The sequence below is a fragment of the Mercenaria mercenaria genome, chromosome 11 (genome assembly GCF_021730395.1).
Source record: "Mercenaria mercenaria strain notata chromosome 11, MADL_Memer_1, whole genome shotgun sequence".
In the NCBI taxonomy this organism is placed as follows: domain Eukaryota; kingdom Metazoa; phylum Mollusca; class Bivalvia; order Venerida; family Veneridae; genus Mercenaria; species Mercenaria mercenaria.
The window spans coordinates 73,742,353-73,761,879 of record NC_069371.1 but is presented as its reverse complement, the minus strand read 5'-3'; the positions used below and the strand labels follow the sequence as shown (position 1 = coordinate 73,761,879).

Sequence of the window (19,527 nt, the reverse complement as noted above, 5' to 3'; positions counted from 1 at the left end):
CGCTTATTTGTAGGCTACATAATTAACTACATTATAGACTGAAAGATGTACTAGGTTATAACACACTAAATAGTTGTTGTTCTTTATTCTATATAAAATCGACCTATTTCCAATGACCGCAGCACACATCAGGACCCATTTTAAACGTCTGTAACTTACATTTTCTTGAAGAATATTGTCACTGCTAACTAAAAATCAAAAGAAAAGTGGGGGTCATGTTTGAAGCAAGAAAAATAATTTCAGTCAAACACGCAAACTGCAAAATCAGCTAAAAAATGAGACCCCAAATTATACTGGTGGTGTAAGTTTCCATGAAAAATTTTGTCATGTTGTTATTTCATTATGAAAATGCTACCTACATGTCAAGCATAGATCTGTCATGTGATTTTAGCAAAAACAAAATGCGAAGAAAATAAGGAAAATAGCTCTACGGAGCAAAAAAAACTGAGGACTATTTGTATCCACCATTATGCGACTACCTTTTTTTCGCGCCATTTTTCTATTTAGTGTCTGTATGCCTATACAGTATGCACATACGGATAGCCCATTAAGCTAAAAGCTTATTTCCAATGGAGTCCACAGAACAAGAAAACAGTGAAAGCTTAAAAAAGATTGGTCAAGACTTAGGTTGAAAAGGATTTACTGTAATATGCAAAAGTATGCTATTGAAACTCTATTTTCTACATTCAATACATGTAACTGCTGAAACTGGTAGGCTGTCACCGAATCTTGGACTTAAAATTCTGAATAAACCTTACAACCTTATTCTGTGTAATTTGTAATTTTCTCTTCAAATGTTTGGTCAAGCCTTCATACCACGATGAGGTAACAGATACTTGTATCATACAACATTGTTGCTAAATATATGTAATATATTTTTTTAATAAAAAGGAAGGAAAAAAAACTATGTGTTATTGAGATCTTACACGAGACGATTTACTTTCCTCTCAAATAGAGGAGCACTCAGTCAGTGTTTCTTCTTCTTCTTCCATGCATGTGATATACTGGACAGAAATCCTATAAAGTAATGTACTTTGTCTACTGTGAGTGGGGGGCAAGACAGCCAACTCTCACAAGATGCAGTTAAAACGTCCCAAAAGTTAATACAAGTTAAAACTATATACGCTCCGCAAAAGTATTATGAATTGCATGGTATTATTATGATTTCATTGCCATTTTCTATAATAATTACAATGTATAGCCAAATTTTCTTTAGAAATATCCATTTAGACTGGGATATATGCATGCTGTCTCTGTGAACACTGCGCCTTAGTATAGTCATGGTTCGGATATAATCCGCCAGGAAAAGATACATTATAGAAATGGACTGTGAGTCATGAAATAGAAATTTAGAGATAAAAAATGTCATTTGAAACTGTTCAGAGGTATGTGCCATTTCATTTATAAGCTATTTTATCAAGACTTGGATGAAATGTTGATGTAAATATTGTGAAATCAGGGTTTTTTACCAGGAGGAGAAGTGGCCCAGGCCTGTGATTTCGGGGGAAAAAATTGGCAAAGGGGACTGCAAAACCTGATGTAAAGTCAATTTTTTTTTTTTTGGAAAACTGCATGATTTAAAATAAATTTTCTGAGGGGAAGGGACCTATAAATGGCCCCTATTATAGAAGAAGAAAAAAAACCCCTGGAAATTCAAGAATAATCAACAAACAACATGTTTACATTAGATTCTTGGATATGTATTCTAATAAAGCGGACTGGTATTTAAATTTCTGTAGTATCTGAACACAAGGCTTAAATATTTTCATGGTGTCTGGATACAAAGATATATGAGCCGTGCCATGGGAAAACCAACATAGTGGGTGTGCGACCAGCATGGATCCAGACCAGCCTGCGCATCCGCGCAGTCTGGTCAGGATCCATGCTGTTCGCTGATGGGTTTCTCTAATTGCTATAGGCTTTGAAAGCGAACAGCATGGATCCTGACCAGACTGCGCGGAAGCGCAGGCTGGTCTGGATCCATGCTGGTCGCACACCCACTATGTTGGTTTTCCCATGGCACGGCTCATATGATATCTTGAACAGATTCTTTAAGAAAAATCATTATCTGTATTCAGGGGAACTGAAATCAATGCATGGGTGTTTCATTCTCTTCAACACCCTACAAAGGGAGTAACTAAGATATAGATAGAATTTTCTAAAAATTTGCACTACCTTTGAAAAGAGAGAGAAAAAAAATAAAAGTCAGTTTCTGTATTGAGAGCAGCTGAAATCAGTAGATGGATATTACTTGTTCTTGCACTTTCTATAAACAGAGAAACTAAAAATATAGATAGAAATTTCAACTGTTTTTGCCCAAACAAATAGAAACTAATATTAAAGAAAAGCACAGTCTACACAAAAAGAAACTAAAAATATAGATAGAAATTTCAATTGCAATTGTTCCAACCCATGGAAACCGAAATTAAAGAATGATACTTGATACATTACAACTGAAATAAATATAAAAAACTTAAATCTTTGAAAAAAAAAAAAAAAAGATTCCATTATCCTTTGTTTGTGTCTTTCTCCTCAGTCAGTGATGTCTGGTGTGCTTATTGCATTTCGAAAATGTGACATTAGAGTGCCGAGTGTTTCAGCTGAATAAAACATGTTTAAGGTACCAGTACATTTTCACAAGGAATTTATAATACGCCTATAATAATAAGGTAAAAATCTAATTGTAAATGTATAAAAAACATTTTGTTGCACTATGATTCGCCTTTAAAAATGTTTTCAAGAATGTAAATACACCTTTAAAAATCTTGAAGAATGCAGTAAACATAGACATGATGGAACTGTTTATTCTGAATGAAAACTTGATGTTTTCCCCGCGTTATAACAAAACTCATTCTGTGTTCCATAAATGAAAATCGTTAAAACATTTCGTTTTGATAACCAGAATAAACCATAAATGTATAGGCTCAGCAGATATGTTTAAACTAGCATTGGATATGATGTGTTATGATAGTATAACTAAATATACCTATGCAAATTTCCCATTAGTTTAACTTTTAATTAATGATATACCATATTCCTTAAGTGATTTAATGTTTCCTGCGCAAAGTCGCTTTTCGGTTTTCTGCGCATGTGTTTTTTTTTTCATATCTCCCGTTGAGTTATATGATACTTTCACACTGAGTCAAAGACCGCAACGATCAAAGTTGACGAGGCGCTAGTTAACATGTATTTAATTCTACTTTTTACTGATTATTTCACCTTTCCAGTATTGTATGTTTTTTTCGGTATAATAAAATGAATAGTGCATCCTTGAGAGTGTGTTCAGTCCTCGAAACAGTGGATATAATGAAAAATGCCCACACCTCGAAATGGGGGGATAATAAAAGAAATGTTCACTCCTCAAAACAGGGTATATGACAAATGTTCACTCCTCTAAATAGGGGATAATATGTAAAATGCTCACTCCTCGAAATAGGAAGATAGACTTCAGCTGACGCCTTGTTTGATATTCGTATATCTCGAGGTGAATACTTTTCATATCGTCCTCTCAGGAATGCAGTATTTATATAAACTGTACAAGAAAAAGGCAATAATGACTTAGGCTATGAGCCAGTAATTGTATATAATATGTGAGGAATCACGTTGACTGTGGCGGAACAGTCTTACAAACGTCATTGATAATTCTAGCATAAAACTGCTGTTATTGTCACTTTTCGGGGCTGTTTTAACAGGAGAGAAAACGTGTGTTAACAGAGAGATTCTCGCGCTCACGTGCTGTTATAACACCTTTTTATATATGCGCGTTCCGTTGCAAAGCGTAAACGTATTACGGCCCCAAAACGGATAATTCAAAAGGAAATGACGTCAACGTGAAAAAACAACATAGACTTTACCGCGCATTTCATGGACATTTAATGACGTTGAGGGACAATATATTCATTTACCTGAGTTTTACGCGTTTTATGCTAGAATAGCGTTAGCGCATGTTCTTTTCGTGTTGTAACATCTTCAGAATCCCTCGGGAATCGTTGGTACCCTCGCCCTAACGGGCTCGGGTACCAACCATTCCCTCGGGATTCTGCAGATGTTATAACACGAAAAAACATGCGTTATCCCTACAATAATGCCATATCAAAAAAAGGTTATGTGATCATCTACCAAAAATGCAGATTTTACATATTTTATTAAATAGTTAGTGTAAAAGCCTGCATTTTGGTAGAATCAGTAGTTATGGGTGTTTTTTTTTAACTGATATCATGTAAAATATTACGTACTGAACTTAAGCTTATAAGCAAAAAAAAAATGATTTTATCAATAAAATGTTACATTGAATAGATTTTAAATTTCTAGTCGCCAGTCAAAGCACTCAGTTCGTTGGTAGGGTTACTGGCACTTTTCGATGGAATAACTGTCATATTAAAGCACATTCTCCTCCATATTTTGTCTTCCTTTTTGTAACATGAAAAGAGACAATTCTTGACAGTAACAAATGAAAATAAATAAATCACATCGTTCGAGATTCGAACACAAAACGTACTGATTGTCTTATGTTCCGCCTATTGCTATATAACTGGATTTGCTTGTCTTAACTTTTACCCTGCTAAATTTCTAAAATCACTTGCCCCCAGCAGGCTAAAGGTTAAATACGCATTTTTCAGTGCAAACCTTATATTACTTTAGCATGAACATTCATCTCAAACTGTTGTGCAAAATGTAGAATTGTAAATTAATAATCAAGTTTTGCAAGAAAAAAAGTTTTTGACAAGGTGTTGCATAGAATCCATTATTCTCACATTCATATAGAGTTATCCGTACAGCGATACCTTCAATGCTACTATCTACCATGTTTCAACATAAGGAATAAACAATAAATAAACATCAATAGCTACAAACGGTAAGAGAAGAGGTGATAATAACGAGAATTAAGAAATCAATGGCTCTTTGTCACCTTCCTGCTACCGAGAAAAACGTTCAGCCGTTGCAGTGGTAACCATTAGCGTGTTGTGTGTCTTCGTTCAGTCTTTCCAATAAGACACCTCGTAAAGGAAGGGAGTTAGACAACAGGTATACTATTCTTCAAATATTGTCAATGTTATATATTCATGTTCATTTTACTTTTTTTTTTCAAAAATTAATGTAATATTTTCGAGTCAAAATTATTTTTAAGCATTTCAAGATGCCGGATCAAAGAGAAAGGGGTTTTAGAAATTCATCATTACTGTTCATTATTAGTTTTAAAAGTAACTAAAATCGTAGAGGTGGATATGCTCCATATACGATAAATATGAAGTGTTGTTGCAGGAGTGTACCCGATGGATTTTTGATTCTTGATACTTTAATATTACATAAGAAACGCGGGGCAAACGATAGAATGGACCTACTTTTCGCATATAAAAGTGTCCCTATCTCTATTCTTCATGGTTGTATTGATACATAATTATGAAGTCTTAGAATTTCAATTTCAGTTCAAGATGCCGTTTTGGCAGAAATCTGGGGGTATTGTGGCCCCTGCTAAGCCTTCAATGACCTCCTCGATGACGTCACTGTCACCATCTCAACTAAATGCAGCCATCATGGACATGTTGCACGTGAACAACACCGGGAACCAGTGTTTAAACGCTTGCAGAGGTAGGTACTAAATTTAAACAGATAGTGCAAGTTGGATGTCATGTTTTCATAGTTTTTAATTTATTTGAACTGCGCAGTTTCTGTCTTTTTATAATTATTGAAATGAATGTTTAATCATGTTTGATATACTAATTTCATACATATTTTAGTTAAACATACATGTTGCGACGGTAACAAATAATAATGGCAACAAGATTGGTTTTCCCGCAGCTTGCGAGCGCCATGCTTGGGGTTGCATGTAAATGGAACACATATGCACGGAATGAAAAACTGCGTCGTAAATTTTGTAAACATTTACGTAATCACGACAACAGGTGTGTTTAATTGGAAAATAATGTACATCTCAGCGCTTGTTTTCCTTTTCACTTTTCGTGTTTTCGTAAGGGCAAGTTATTTTTGTATAAAAGTCGCAACTTACGCTTCATGCATAATGTGAATCTCAAAAATCAAACTACGCTAGAGACTCGATTTTCAATCAACGCTCCATTTTATATATTTATTTGTTTATTAGAGTCTCTATCACATACATTCAATAACAATATACATTTACAAACACACATATAAAAGTACATAACTGTTCTATATAGAACTATTAGAGACTATACATTATACATTTATTCATCGTTAAAACAATTCTTCTATTAAAACCACTTCTATATACACTAAGATATATTGTACTATCTAAAAGCTTATTGCTATGTACACATGTTCATTATGAAATATGTACTACATGTGAGGACAATATCATGGAGGAACCAAGATTCCGACTCATTCTGCCCCGAAGCATTCATAAGAAGACAACAATCTTGATTCTCCCACAACATTCTCCCACATTACTTGCACAAAAATGTCTGACGCCGTTGTAAAATTAAAAAGCAGGTTTTTGCACAATCTCTTATAATATCATCATTTGTAAACAGAAGTATGAACTTTTCTTCCTCTGTCATATTTCCAAAATCTACATTTAAATGTACAGCTTTTTCAAATAGTAAATTACGTAGATCATTATACATTGGACAAAAGAACAGAGTATGTATTTCATCTTCAACTAAAGACACACAAAACTGACAAGTTCGAGCAGCAACAGGCAGGTTTTCATACCGCCCAGTTTCAATTCTCAACGGGGCAACATCGGCTCTAAATTTTGCAAAGGCAGCCCTGTGAGATCTAGACATAATGAGTTTACAATAAGTTTCTACACCATAATCCTGTTTAATTAACTTATACTTTCTTAACTTATTACCTCCTCTTCCATTAATTCCGTTAATTCTATTGACATTTTGTAACCAATTATTTTTAAAATCATTCATTATGTAGTCTGTAACTTTGGTATTGAGTTCTCTTTTATTAATAGTTGTCTCATTATTTACAATAAATTCTGAACAATTCATCTTACGTAACAATGTTTTAACTCTAAAATTCCAATTCCTACATCTGTAGTTACCAATCTTGTCTAGATATACAAAAATTCTTTTATTCAACCTGTTATTATCCATTTTACTCATACGAACAATGAAATTATCAATGCTAATCCACTGTCTAGCGAGTGGCGGTGTCCAGCCCATATCGCCTGCTACTGCACCGGTCGGCGTATATCGCCCTACACCGAGGAAAAACCTAATAGCCCTATGCTGAATAGCATCAACACAGGAATATGACCTTTCCCCCCAAATAGAGGCACCGTATGCAATAACAGGCCATATAAGACTATCATATAACTTAGAAAATACATCGAAAGGCATACCGCCCAATTTATTACATCTAGCAATAAGCAAGCCTAGAGCTCTACCAGCAGACTGTGCAACAAATTTTGCAGTTATTCCATAGTCCAAATGTTCAGTTAGAGTAAGGCCTAAATAGACATATTTATCAACAACAGCTAGTGTATGTGGGCCACAGCAAAAAGCAATATTACTTCGAGGTTCACTCTTTGTCCTGAAATGGATAACTTGGCTTTTTGTTGCATTGACAGACATATTATTTGTCTCGGACCAGACACTAAGGACATCAAGCAACAACTGCAAATCTGTCTCACTCTCCGCTACCAGAACAATGTCGTCGGCATACAAAAGTATACATAGCTTTTCGTCTTCACCAATGTCTATACCAACATTCAGTAGTTTAACATTATTCACTAGGTCATTTATGAACAGATTAAACAAAATAGGGGATAAACTACATCCCTGACGTAAACCTGTCTTCACATTGAACCAATCACTATTGACCCCATTTAGTCTAATACAAGACTTAACTGAGCTATACAAAGATCTCAAAGCATTTAACATTTTTCCTTTCACTCCATAGTTATACAATTTTTCCCATAACTGATTTCTATCAATCAAGTCGTATGCTTTTCGAAAATCTATGAAAGCGCAGAAGGTTGACAATTTTTTCTTAATACGACTATCAACTAAGTTGGTTAATGACGAAAGGTGATCAAAAGTGCTCCTATTTTTCCGGAACCCGTTCTGTTCATCAGCCAGGATATTGTTATCCTCAACCCATTTTGACAACCTATTGTTTAACACTGCACAGTACAGTTTATACATACAAGGTGCTAAGCATATCCCCCTATAATTCATAGGGTGTCTTGGGTCTGCAGTATTAGACTTAGGTATTAGGTTGATGATACCCCGAGGCTACCCAAGTCTGATGGAACGTATCCAGTACTAAAACAAGAATTGAATAATATATGTAAGGCAGATGTAGCATTATCATTTTTCAAAACTTCCATAGGTATATTGTCAAACCCACAGGCCTTATTTCTCTTTGCATCAAGTACAGCTTTTCTTACTTCGAAAATAGAAAACGCATCCTCAAATAGAGTTTCATCTGTTAACGGTGTGTCATTTCTATAAAAATCAGGTGTAAAATACTCTGTATTATACAAGTTACTAAAACTATTTTCCATTTATCAAGAACAACATTTACATCTGTTGAGATAACATTATCATCTGTAATAACTTCAAAAGGAATAGATGTTTTTGAAGAAATACTTATTTTACCTATTCTCTTCCAAAATTCAGAACCATTGCTATTAGCTTCATTTAAAATATCATTTTGTACCTTAAACTAGTAAAACCTCTTAGCCTTTTGTACCAATTTATCAAACTCTTTCCTTTTTTTTACATAACATGCCTTTAAAATTGTTTTATCATGAGCATTTTTACACTGCAACCATCGCTTTTCATGTACACACATAGTATTCCATGCCAAAGTCAAATCATTATTCCACCAGGGTTTCCCCAACTTTCTCTTCTTATTACATGTACCTGACAAGATTTGGATAGATTTATGAAGCAAATGTTTCAACATATTTTCCTTTATAATTACACAGAGACTACTATATGCCAAATTTAAGTCAGATAGATTTTGGTGGCTGTTTTCAAGTTTAAAAATAACATCATGGACCTCACGTATACTGTTTTCATCCATCAAAAACTGATTATCTACATTTTCAACATTAAACTTTATAAAAGAAGAATCTGGATTTGATACATGTATTGTCCTCTTATCATGTTTAAAAGTACAATCAATATTGACATTCCATGTTAAAATCGAATGATCCGGATAGGATGTACATACATTTTTTATTAAACAATTATCACTTAAAATATCTGAGACTTTATGCACACAAAAATCTGTAAATATGTCTAACTGATTATATGGAACCAAACAGAAGTCAACAACAGAACTTCCGAGGGTGTTTATACAGGTAAAATTATTGACTTTAGTATTTCTGCCATTTAAAATGCAAAAATTAGAATTCAGTAAAAAGTCAATTAATAAGTGGCCATTTTTATTGACACTATAATCTATAACTTGCCTTTCAATTACGTTATCTATACCCTCAATATAGTCTGCTAGATCCCCACACCTACTATTAAGGTCTCCACAAATGAAATTCATAAATATCAGCTAGCAGCGTATCATAAAAATGTTGAGCATCCACTTGTCTTGATGAGTTTATAGGTGGCAAATAGCAAGTACAGAAAATAAGTCGTGTATCACAAAATTTGTGTTCTAATGACAGCCATAAAATACCCTCATGAAAATTTCTTAAAACGTTGACATTAAAATCTTCTAAAATACTATTGCTAATTAAAACTCCGACTCCTCCAGAACCTACTTTAGCATTTCTATGTAGTTTTGAACGGTTATGACCATACCATGTATAATTATTAACATATAAAACTTGATCATCAACCAGATGAGTCTCTGCAATACCAATGATATCTAAGTTTAATTTTTCAATACAAGATGTACGTAAAATACAATTATCAGATGATATGTCACTTGACCACTTCCTAACGTTCCAAAAACCCGCTGCTACCTAACAAGGCCCATAGCCCCGAGTAGCACTGCGCCTTGAATAACTGCCATCATGATTACTTTGGGGTCTGTCATCATGACGGCATTCATCTCGTCTGTTGTAGTGGTCTCGCTCGCCATGTCTACTGTAAAAACCAGATAATGTTTGAGGTTTAGGTACTAATCCTGCAATTAATGATTAAGCGCAAAACAAATTGCAAGCCTTTTCATGTGAGAATATATCGCACCGATTCTCTTTCCCCATTTGGCAGTATCATTCTCTTTTTCGCATGGTTTCTGACATAATAGACCATGGTGATGTTTCATTCCCGAACATGCAACTTTACAACAAGCGATGCCTTTACAAAATAGAAAGAATTTACAAATAGTAGTTTCTGCATGCGAATGGCATACGTGCAACCGGATAAATCAGTTGTAATTTGTAAACAATAATTAAGAAGTAAAAAACGCAGTTATTTACGACAAACATGTATCACATTACATAATATATAACACTAACTTAACAAACATGTGCAGACAAATGCATATACACAAATGGGGCGGCATTCATCCTTTACCAATGCAGATACAGATCAAACTGACCAGAGGGACAGAGTGCGTCAAAGTCCGCAGAACACACAGCGAGATACATGCATGTTCGGCTAACTTAGCCTAGCACTCCGTGAACTGACGACCTGTTTCATTAGCAGAACTCTCTTTCCTGGGAAGAACCAATTCTGGCCTCTCAGTTGAGTGGGAGAAACCCCGATGATGAGCATCTTACTGTGGCTCATAGGATATATTCATTATTATTGTAATGCAAATATTTTTTAGCATTTGATAAAATCTATGAAAATATCCATTGGAAGAATAGAATGCAGCCAAGCAACATAGCAGACTGTTCATAAGAGGAAATGCAATATACAACCTCCCTCACACCCTCTAACACCGATTTCACCGAATTTCTATTATTCTATTATACTAAAAATGAATGTCCATTTTTTTGTCAAGGTAACCCGATCACGACAGCTGGTCAGCGGAACCAGATGATCAAGATGTTAGCCATTATTCTTATACCTGTCTCTATTCTTGTCGGACTCACCGGCAACTCATTTGGCACGACGCTCAACAACTACCTCTACTCAACGTCCATCAGATCTACACTTCTCTTCAGGTTAGTACTCCTGCACCAGACAGGCACTTTGAACATTTTTTTTCAAAACAAGCATTAACTGAGGTTGAATCAGAAAGAAGTCATTACACTTGGTATCGCTATGCAGGTCATGGCTTGTTAATGCTGCTCCAGTGATGGTAGATAATATCTGCCAAACTTTGCCTTTTAATTCTGTCGTTTTTTGTTCCCACTGCTACATTAAAATGTCTGTCATAATCTATCTCTATTAACAGCACGTATTTCTGTTGACATTGGCATTCCTGTCCTACACTTACATAATCGGCTGTTCAGTGAAAAATAACAAAGGAAATATACTTTGTGCAAATACACTTCATGACTTACTTTAGAAAATACTGTATTCTCTATGAAAAATACAATATGTTTTTCACATTAAATATAACCGGTTAAACTTCAGTTTGGATATGGCGTACATGATTCGGTCCCTGCAGCGTGAGAGAGATGGCAGCGCCCTCTACCTAAGTTCAATCCGTCCGGAGACAAAAGACTTCTTACTTCAACGCTATCTTGATACAGACGAAGCTGTGCAGAATCTGCCAGAGTGGCCGACTTCACTCAGTGATACTAGATCTGAGTTCGATTCCAGCGAGACCTTCTTAAAGACTTTGAATCGACACAGGTATATTTGTACCGTAATGCTTGGCCAGTTAATGTGATCAGTTACCAAAATGTTGAAAAAGACAATTAAAGATGTTAAGCATACTACTTTATATCTATATATGAAATTGAAAATAACATGTCCAATTGTTCTGAAATAATTTCCCATACAATTATACAGTTTTGTATAAAATTATGTAATTATCCATATCAATATGTGAGCCTGGAAGAATCTTACTTCTATGCCTACATGTATAATGAATATAAAACGCTCACGTATTTTTTTCTGTATATTTAGCAGTCTGGACAGTATTTCTTTGTCTTTTGCGATACCGTCTTTTGCTTTCAACTAAATGCCACTGGCACCAGACCAGAAAGAAAATGCCTCTGTACATGTTATACCCTACCCCTAGGTATCATATAAGAACCATGGTCGTGAACGGGAAAATATACTAACCCATTTCAATCGCGTATTTCATACCTAAAAGACGCAGTTCAGTAAATGTGTACTATCGGTATTAAACAAGCGATAATTTATCTTCATTCGTGCACCTGTCACATTGTCTCAATATTCCATATTGCAGAGATGTTCCACATATTTTATGCTTTAGTCAACGTTACAGAAAAAACTTGCGTGAACTCCCCTAATGAACATCCGGTCTAGAGGTCACGGCAGTGTGCACGTGTTAAGCGAAATGTAAACAAACAAAAACAGAATGCAATATATTCACAATTTTACTATAAGACTCGAAATGATGAATGAAATTCATCTTGTATATGATTTTGAATTTGAAATCATACATTGGTATACATCTTTTCTGTTTATTTAATTCATTTTGCACATTTATGCTGCATATAAATATTTAAGCGTGCACGTGTAGTAAAATGACGACGGACATACATTTTCACATCAGCCAGTCACAGTGTGTCTGTAATCTAGACCGGAACTTCACCAGGGAAGTTCAAGCAAGTTTTTTGTGTACCGTTGAAAAAACTATAAACTACAGGTTGTTTTTCTAAGATAAGAAGTATTGAAGAAATGTGACAGGTACACAACGGAAGATAAATAACCACCTGTTTAATATCAATAGTACACATTTACTGAACTGCGCGTTTTAGGAATGAAATACGCGATTGAAATGGGTTCACGACCATGGTTCTTATATGATACCTAGGGGTAGGGTATAACATGTCAGGGGACATTTTCTTTCTGGTCTGGTGCCAGTGCTAAATGCAAGCTTTTGTGTCTGTTTTAAAATTATCGCAAATGACAAAAGCAATGTCTTACATTGATAGATATGAGTTAGATACGTTAAAAGTAACGTTTCACGAGGAATTAATCACATACTCTGACTGGATTGAAGTTTTCATCAAGTGGTTCTACAAGTCTATCACTGAGGCACGTGCAGAAAAGGTATGAGTCAAAATCCGATAGGATATGGACAAGACAAAAAATAACATATTTGATTTGTTTCGCATGTTTTGTATTAGATTGAATTCATTTCGCGGCACTAAGTTACGTTCTAACGTATTCTTTGCAAGTAAGTGACAACGCCATGACGTAATTTCCGTCTAAAGCTCTGTCCGCAGAGCGAGCTACCCCTAAAGACTTAATAAACAAAGTCTTTGCATATGTTATAACAGCAATTATATACTTAGTTTATGCATCTGTTTACAAAAACTGAAATGGAGAAAAATGTATATGTTCTATCACAGACGATCAGGCATGACATTATATAAAATGCTACAGCACTGTCTTAAAAAGTACTATCCCTAATACCATTTGTTCAATCTGATTCAGGTGTGGAAAGCGTTCGTTGCATACCAAGAACTACTGGTTGCATCAGAGTACCTCGGCCGTGAACGTGCGATGGGTGTTATATTTTACACCCTTGGTGAGTTCCCGACACGAGAAGAGTACTTGTATTTCGTGGAAAGCCAGGATACCTCCAACGCTTCATTCGCCGCTGCTCGGCAGTACTCGACAATAGCGAAGGAGATCTACGACGCTAAAATCAAAGGAAATCCTGAAATCATGCGCACCATCCAGAACAAAAGGGGAGAAATTCGCTCCCGGAACTCTGGGGCCGTCAACAATACAGTGGGGTCTCTGAAAGATGCTAAATTCTGGTTTGAAAATATGACATACTTTCAGGTAGGTCGTAAGTGTGAGACAAAACAGGAGTATATCACATTATTTGTTTCTTTTCAAAGCACTGACTCACATGATTTACAGCATAATTGAAAAATATAGATACTAAATATTTAAGGTATTAAAATGGAGCCTAGCTAATAATGGAGTCGAAGAGTTCAATTTCTTTGAGAAAAATATCAAACCATCGATGAAAAGATACTAATAAAACGTCGGTCAGCATAAAATATTGCCAGAGCGTTCACATGCACAAGGTTTGAAAAATCATTTCAAGCAAAAACTTTTATATTGTTTAGCTTTTGACTCAAAAAGGCGATACCGCCATTGATTTTAGCAGCAACAGTTCTTTTATTAATTGGAGTGGACAGTACATGCAGAATTTACTGCATCAAAAACTAATTTTATGATGCAGTTGCCTCGCCCAAAAATAATTTTAAGGAGATTTCTTACACATATGAAACTAATGTAATATTTTTCGTTCAGGATATTATCCGCGAGGCCCAGGTGTCACTGGCTCTAACAATAGACGGTCTTCTAGCGGCAAGACAACAGACCGACCTCACTAATATCATCATCATCTGTATCATATTCAGCGCCGTCCTTATACTCTGTCCCGTCATCATCTACGCCGTTTACAATCTCACTGTTGAAATCCAGAGATGTTCTCTTCATATCGCAGATAGGTAAGTGGCCTCTGGTTGATCTCTTTACTTGAGCAATGGTCCTATACTGTGTCTATTTATCATCTACGACGTTTATGATGTCGTTGTAAACATCCAGACTTGTTTCCTTCATATCACAGATAGGTAGGTGGACTCTCGTCAATCTCTTTGTGTTGCCCGTATACTCTACCCTGTCATTACCTCCGTCGTCTATAATCTCATTGTAGAAGATCAGAATTGTTTCCTTCATATCGCAGATGTGTAAATTGTCTGTTGTTGATCTCCTAACTTAATCCCCGGCCCTATACTCTACCTTGTAATCATCTACGTCGTTTATAATCTCACTGAAGAAGTCCAGAGTTATTCCCTTCATATCGCAGATAAGTAGGTGATTTAATTTAATTAATCGATGTCCTTACTTCAGCGTCGTCCATTTACTCCGTCCTGTCATCTTATACGCCGTTTATGATATCACTGTAGGCATCTAGAGATATGCCTTAAATATCGCGTTTAGATAGAAGGCTTGTCATCGATATAATCTATGCTTCCGTCTTTTAATATGACTCGCCATCATTAAATTACATAAGTGTCGTGCCTTATACTGTAACCTGTTATCATCTGCGTCGTCTGTAAACTCTGTAAAAATCCAGAGATATCGACAGATGTCATCAGACTCCTTACAGACGGACAACACACAGGTATAGGCTATTTTTCTTTCGAAACTTACACACCTATAGGAATTATCTTGATCATTTCAGACAGGCCTTAGAATTTCATCTTACACACTGTAGCTATCCTAGGGTCCTTCTTCCATCTCTTACAATATGCTATGTGGAGAGAAAGTTAATCTTTTTATTCATAAGGTACATGACATAAAAGATTTCTTTGAGAGAAGCTGAAAAAGATATTATTACTTGTTACAAGTCTTATTCAAATATAATTGCATGCAATATTCACAAGAACAAGCATTTTAAGCAATCTTAAACAGATTCCCATTAACTTTGAACATTGTTTGATGATGTGATTCAGAACTAAGGCTTTAAGCAAGGAGAAGAAGAGAACAGATACCCTGCTGTATCAGATGTTACCCAAGGAGGTTGCCGAGCAACTGAAGCAAAATCAGGAAGTGAGCACCAAGGAGTTTGTAGAAGCTACCATTATGTTTAGTGATATTGTCGGCTTCACTAATATTTCTTCACGCAGCTCGCCCCTTCAGGTAAGATATTTTATGGCCTTATTAACGTTTCATTTTCTTTCTGGTAAAATCAATATACTTGTAGCGAATAAAGCCGTTTGTATTTCATCTTCTCAACTTTATGATGTGTGATAACCGATTTGAATAAGACATTTAATTAAAAGTTATCTCCTGCAAATAGTTTTCATTCATGACTTTATATGCATCAACTTTTTCTGCGCTTGTCAAACTAAACTAGACCACACGCTAAGCTCAAATTTACGGATCGGCGAGCCGTGAGTTGAGTTCTCCGTGACGATTCGATAGAAGACATGCCTCTACTTCTGATTCATGCGGAGAAGTTGGCAGTTACTTGTTGAGAACTAGCTAGAACTGGTACAGAATCCAGGAACGCTGCTTAGGTAAACTGCCCGCCGGTACGGAACTGATAAACATATTGTTAAAAAACGGCGATAAACACAATGCAAACGACATCAACTACTACTTTTACTGTCCAAATAACGCGGTGAATATCATGTGACATGTAAAACTTCCAGATAGTTGAGATGCTGAACATGATTTACTCGTGTTTAGATGAGAGAATAGATCTGTACGATGTTTACAAGGTTGAAACTATCGGAGATGCTTATCTAGTAGTATCAGGTAAGTTGCCTGCTATCTTTGATTGTTTATTGTCTGGTCAGTAGTTCGTACAGAGCAGCTACTACTGTAATTATAAATGGAAGATAGAGACCCGGTGTTGTGTTCCACGGCCTTCTGTCGATCATTCCGACAAAAGTCTCATTTCAAACAGGTTTTTGCAGGGCTATATACGCTTCTCATAGGCAACAATTCTGAGTCTCTTTCAGTCTGTGAAGAATAATTTGATTAGTTTTATATGGAACTTGAAACAGCTTGAATTATACTCGCGATGGACATATATATAACATTTAGAAATTAAAATAATTCACATTTCTTACACATACTATAGCTTTACTTATTCTTGATTTAGGTGTCCCTAAACCAAATGGTAAACGACACGCCTCCGAGGTAGCCTCGCTGTCACTTGACATTCTAGAGCACGCGAATAGGATGGAAATCCCGCACATACCTGGAACAAACGTTAGACTGCGAATCGGCTGCCATAGCGGTAGGTACTTTTTAGTAGTACTTATCATTTATGAAAGCCGCTTGTGCGTAAGCAAGTAACGCCAGCAACACATAACGATAATAAGTTAGAACGAAGCTTTTATTAATTAAACCAAAGTTGATTTTTACTATATAATATGCAACATGCATGATTTACAATTTATAATAAAAGTCATGAAATACTGAATTTAGCCATCCAATAGATAGAGACTTTAATATTGTTTGGCGAATATTCATTAAAAACGCTACACGAAATATATGAACCTTATATACCATAAGATTCATAAGACGTTACTAATTCGCACGTACCGGCCAGTATTTTAGGAATAAGATGAAACTGAATATTTCGCTATACCTTTCTAACACCCGCTATATGTTACCACATTAGCATAAAATTTTCTAAAAGACGAAAGTACTCGAAGTCTTTCTACAACAGCTTTTGCTACTGAAAGAATAAAACAACTGCCGTCAAAAGATTGAAGGAGTCAAAGTAGACCCAAAATTTGTTCTAATGGTCAAACATTCTGGAAACGGTTTCTATTTACAATATAATTTACTCGAACTATTTTATGGTTTCAGGTCCGGTTGTGGCGGGAGTTGTTGGAACAAAGATGCCTCATTATTGTGTCTTTGGTGAGGCCGTGAACGTGGCCAACAAGATGGAGGCGCTCGGCAAACGTAAGTCCAAAAGCCCATTACATAAAGAATATACATGATATGTTCTATCGAGAAAAAAAACAACAACAACAAAAACACCAGAACACGGTCGTGTGTAGCTTCAACTTGAAATTGGAAAATCATACTTGTATACAGGTCAGTAGATACAGCGAATGATCTGAGAAATAAAATGAGTTCGAATTTTGACAAAAATCTTGATAAAGACCGCCATTTTCATTAATCTTTGTACGCATAAAACATGATATGTATGGTATTAATTTCGTATCACAGGCATTTTCTAATATATAAAATTTTATAAAAGTTCAAATACCAGAATTTTACTGGGTATTATAAGTATAATATTTCAACAAGATCTCTTCTATTTTGCCAGCCTGTAAAATCCACTTGAGTAAGACAACAGCTGACATTCTCACAGAGGTTGGAGGGTACGTGATCAGTGAGAGAGACGACTTTCCCGAAAAGGTAAATATAAGCACTATTCTACATCCATATGTTTATATATTTCTCACCTAAGCCAAAACATTGCCAATTCTTCTTTATACAAAAGCATTTATCCACATTTTTGTTCTGGGGCGACGATGGACTTATATCAAATATCTAAAGTAAACTATCTTTTTATACTCATTTCTACCATTGGCGATTGTTTTACGGACAAAGTCCATTTGGTAATTTTAGCATGGAATAAAGAATAAATAAAATGAAAGAAATACTAGACAGAAGTCATTTTATAGAACCTGATGTTGCTATAAACATTTTAATACGCCTCTTCGTTTCACTACAATATTACATGAAATAAACGTTCTGTAAAGCAAAAGCTGTCACTGTAAATTGGCGTATGTCCCCTAGTGTATGTGTCCCACAAAAATTAAATTATGAGAAGATTTACGCCTAACTGGACGTCCGTCTGGAAGGCTGTTAAATGGGCTTTGAAACATCAATTCTGTTTTGAGGTTGGAAGGGGGAGGTGCTGGAAGGTTGTCATTAAAATATAGAATTAGGAAATAAACTGAACAGACAGAAACACAAATATCAGCGGTGGCTAAGCGGGTATGTGTGTGGATATAGACTGTAGGTGCGAGGTACCAAGATACAATATCAAGAAGAAAAAACACAATTGTGCCAGGCACTACACTACCCATAAAAAGATTTTAACCTTTCATACAACAGTATTAGAATACAAAGAAATATATACATCAGACTTATTTTTTTTTTCATATTATTGTCATAAAAGTACAATGTATCTGACAATCATTTATTCAAGATAAACAATAATATAAGTGTATATATTTATACCAACAATCTTTTTACTTCAGAATGACCATGACCTGATGATTGCATTTAAAGGGAACGTGAAGACATACTGGTTGGTTTGTCGTGAAGGTTTTGCTCCCCCAATGACCCCTGACCTCGAGACAAAGGCTTGAACATACTTCCGTGTTGTACAATAACACACAGATGTTTTCTTTTATTTCTAACATTTCTTTTGCTAAAAATAGTATGAATAATTCTTTGAATTATGAATCTAACATCTTTATTGTACAATAAAAAGATATGTTATATTGTCTTGAGATATTGTGTTTCTTCATTTTGCAACAATTATTTCAGTGTCATAAACTCTGTACAAACTCTTGTCATTAAGTATTATTTACCTGTCATGTTCATTTCTCCCCCATGTAAGTCAGAACTGCAATTTAAAATACAATATTAAGATTGTGGGATGGTGAATTGAAGCGAAAGGGATGTTGTTCCTATGTTTATCCCGTCTGCTTGGATTTCTTAAATCATTTAGAGAAGTGAAAAAATTCTCAAAATCGGTTTAAAATGAGAAAGATAATTATTAGGCAAGGCAATGTTGTTCTGATGTTAATTCCATCTGTTAGGATTTCTTTAATCATTTAAATAAGTGAAAGAATTCCTAAAATTTGTTTAAGAATAAGAAAGATATGAGCATTTAAATATTTGATCAAAATGGCGGGCATTTTGTTCCCATGGCAACAAAAAACAAAATGGCAAATTTATTAAA

At 35.3% G+C, this 19,527-nt stretch overlaps 1 protein-coding gene across 3 annotated transcripts; it reads left to right on the top strand.

Moving 5' to 3' along the window:
• Positions 1-3,323: 3,323 nt before the first annotated feature.
• Positions 3,324-18,949, top strand: LOC123531116 (uncharacterized). Of its 3 annotated transcripts, XM_053517746.1 has the most exons (13): positions 3,324-5,025; positions 5,427-5,589; positions 10,912-11,074; positions 11,490-11,711; positions 12,986-13,103; positions 13,491-13,844; positions 14,325-14,524; positions 15,533-15,719; positions 16,235-16,340; positions 16,690-16,827; positions 17,406-17,504; positions 17,875-17,966; positions 18,818-18,949. In XM_053517746.1, exons 2-13 carry the CDS (start codon positions 5,433-5,435, stop codon positions 18,926-18,928), a joined length of 1,947 nt encoding a protein of 648 aa, XP_053373721.1. In that variant the 5' UTR covers positions 3,324-5,025; positions 5,427-5,432; the 3' UTR covers positions 18,929-18,949. The 3 variants fall into 3 exon arrangements, 2 of the variants coding, with proteins under 2 accessions (XP_053373721.1, XP_053373720.1); XR_008366139.1 differs by lacking the exon at positions 3,324-5,025 and having other exon boundaries at positions 5,147-5,589; positions 17,406-17,639; positions 18,818-18,859; XM_053517745.1 differs by lacking the exon at positions 3,324-5,025 and having other exon boundaries at positions 5,147-5,589.
• Positions 18,950-19,527: the final 578 nt, after the last annotated feature.

Coding starts and splice junctions, on each gene's coding strand:
- LOC123531116 (XM_053517745.1), top strand. CDS start 5,379: ATGGTTGTATTGATACATAATTATGAAGTCTTAGAATTTCAATTTCAG. Junction 11,712..12,985: donor AAGACTTTGAATCGACACAG/GTATATTTGTAC, acceptor TTACATTGATAG/ATATGAGTTAGATACGTTAA. Junction 13,104..13,490: donor CTGAGGCACGTGCAGAAAAG/GTATGAGTCAAA, acceptor AATCTGATTCAG/GTGTGGAAAGCGTTCGTTGC.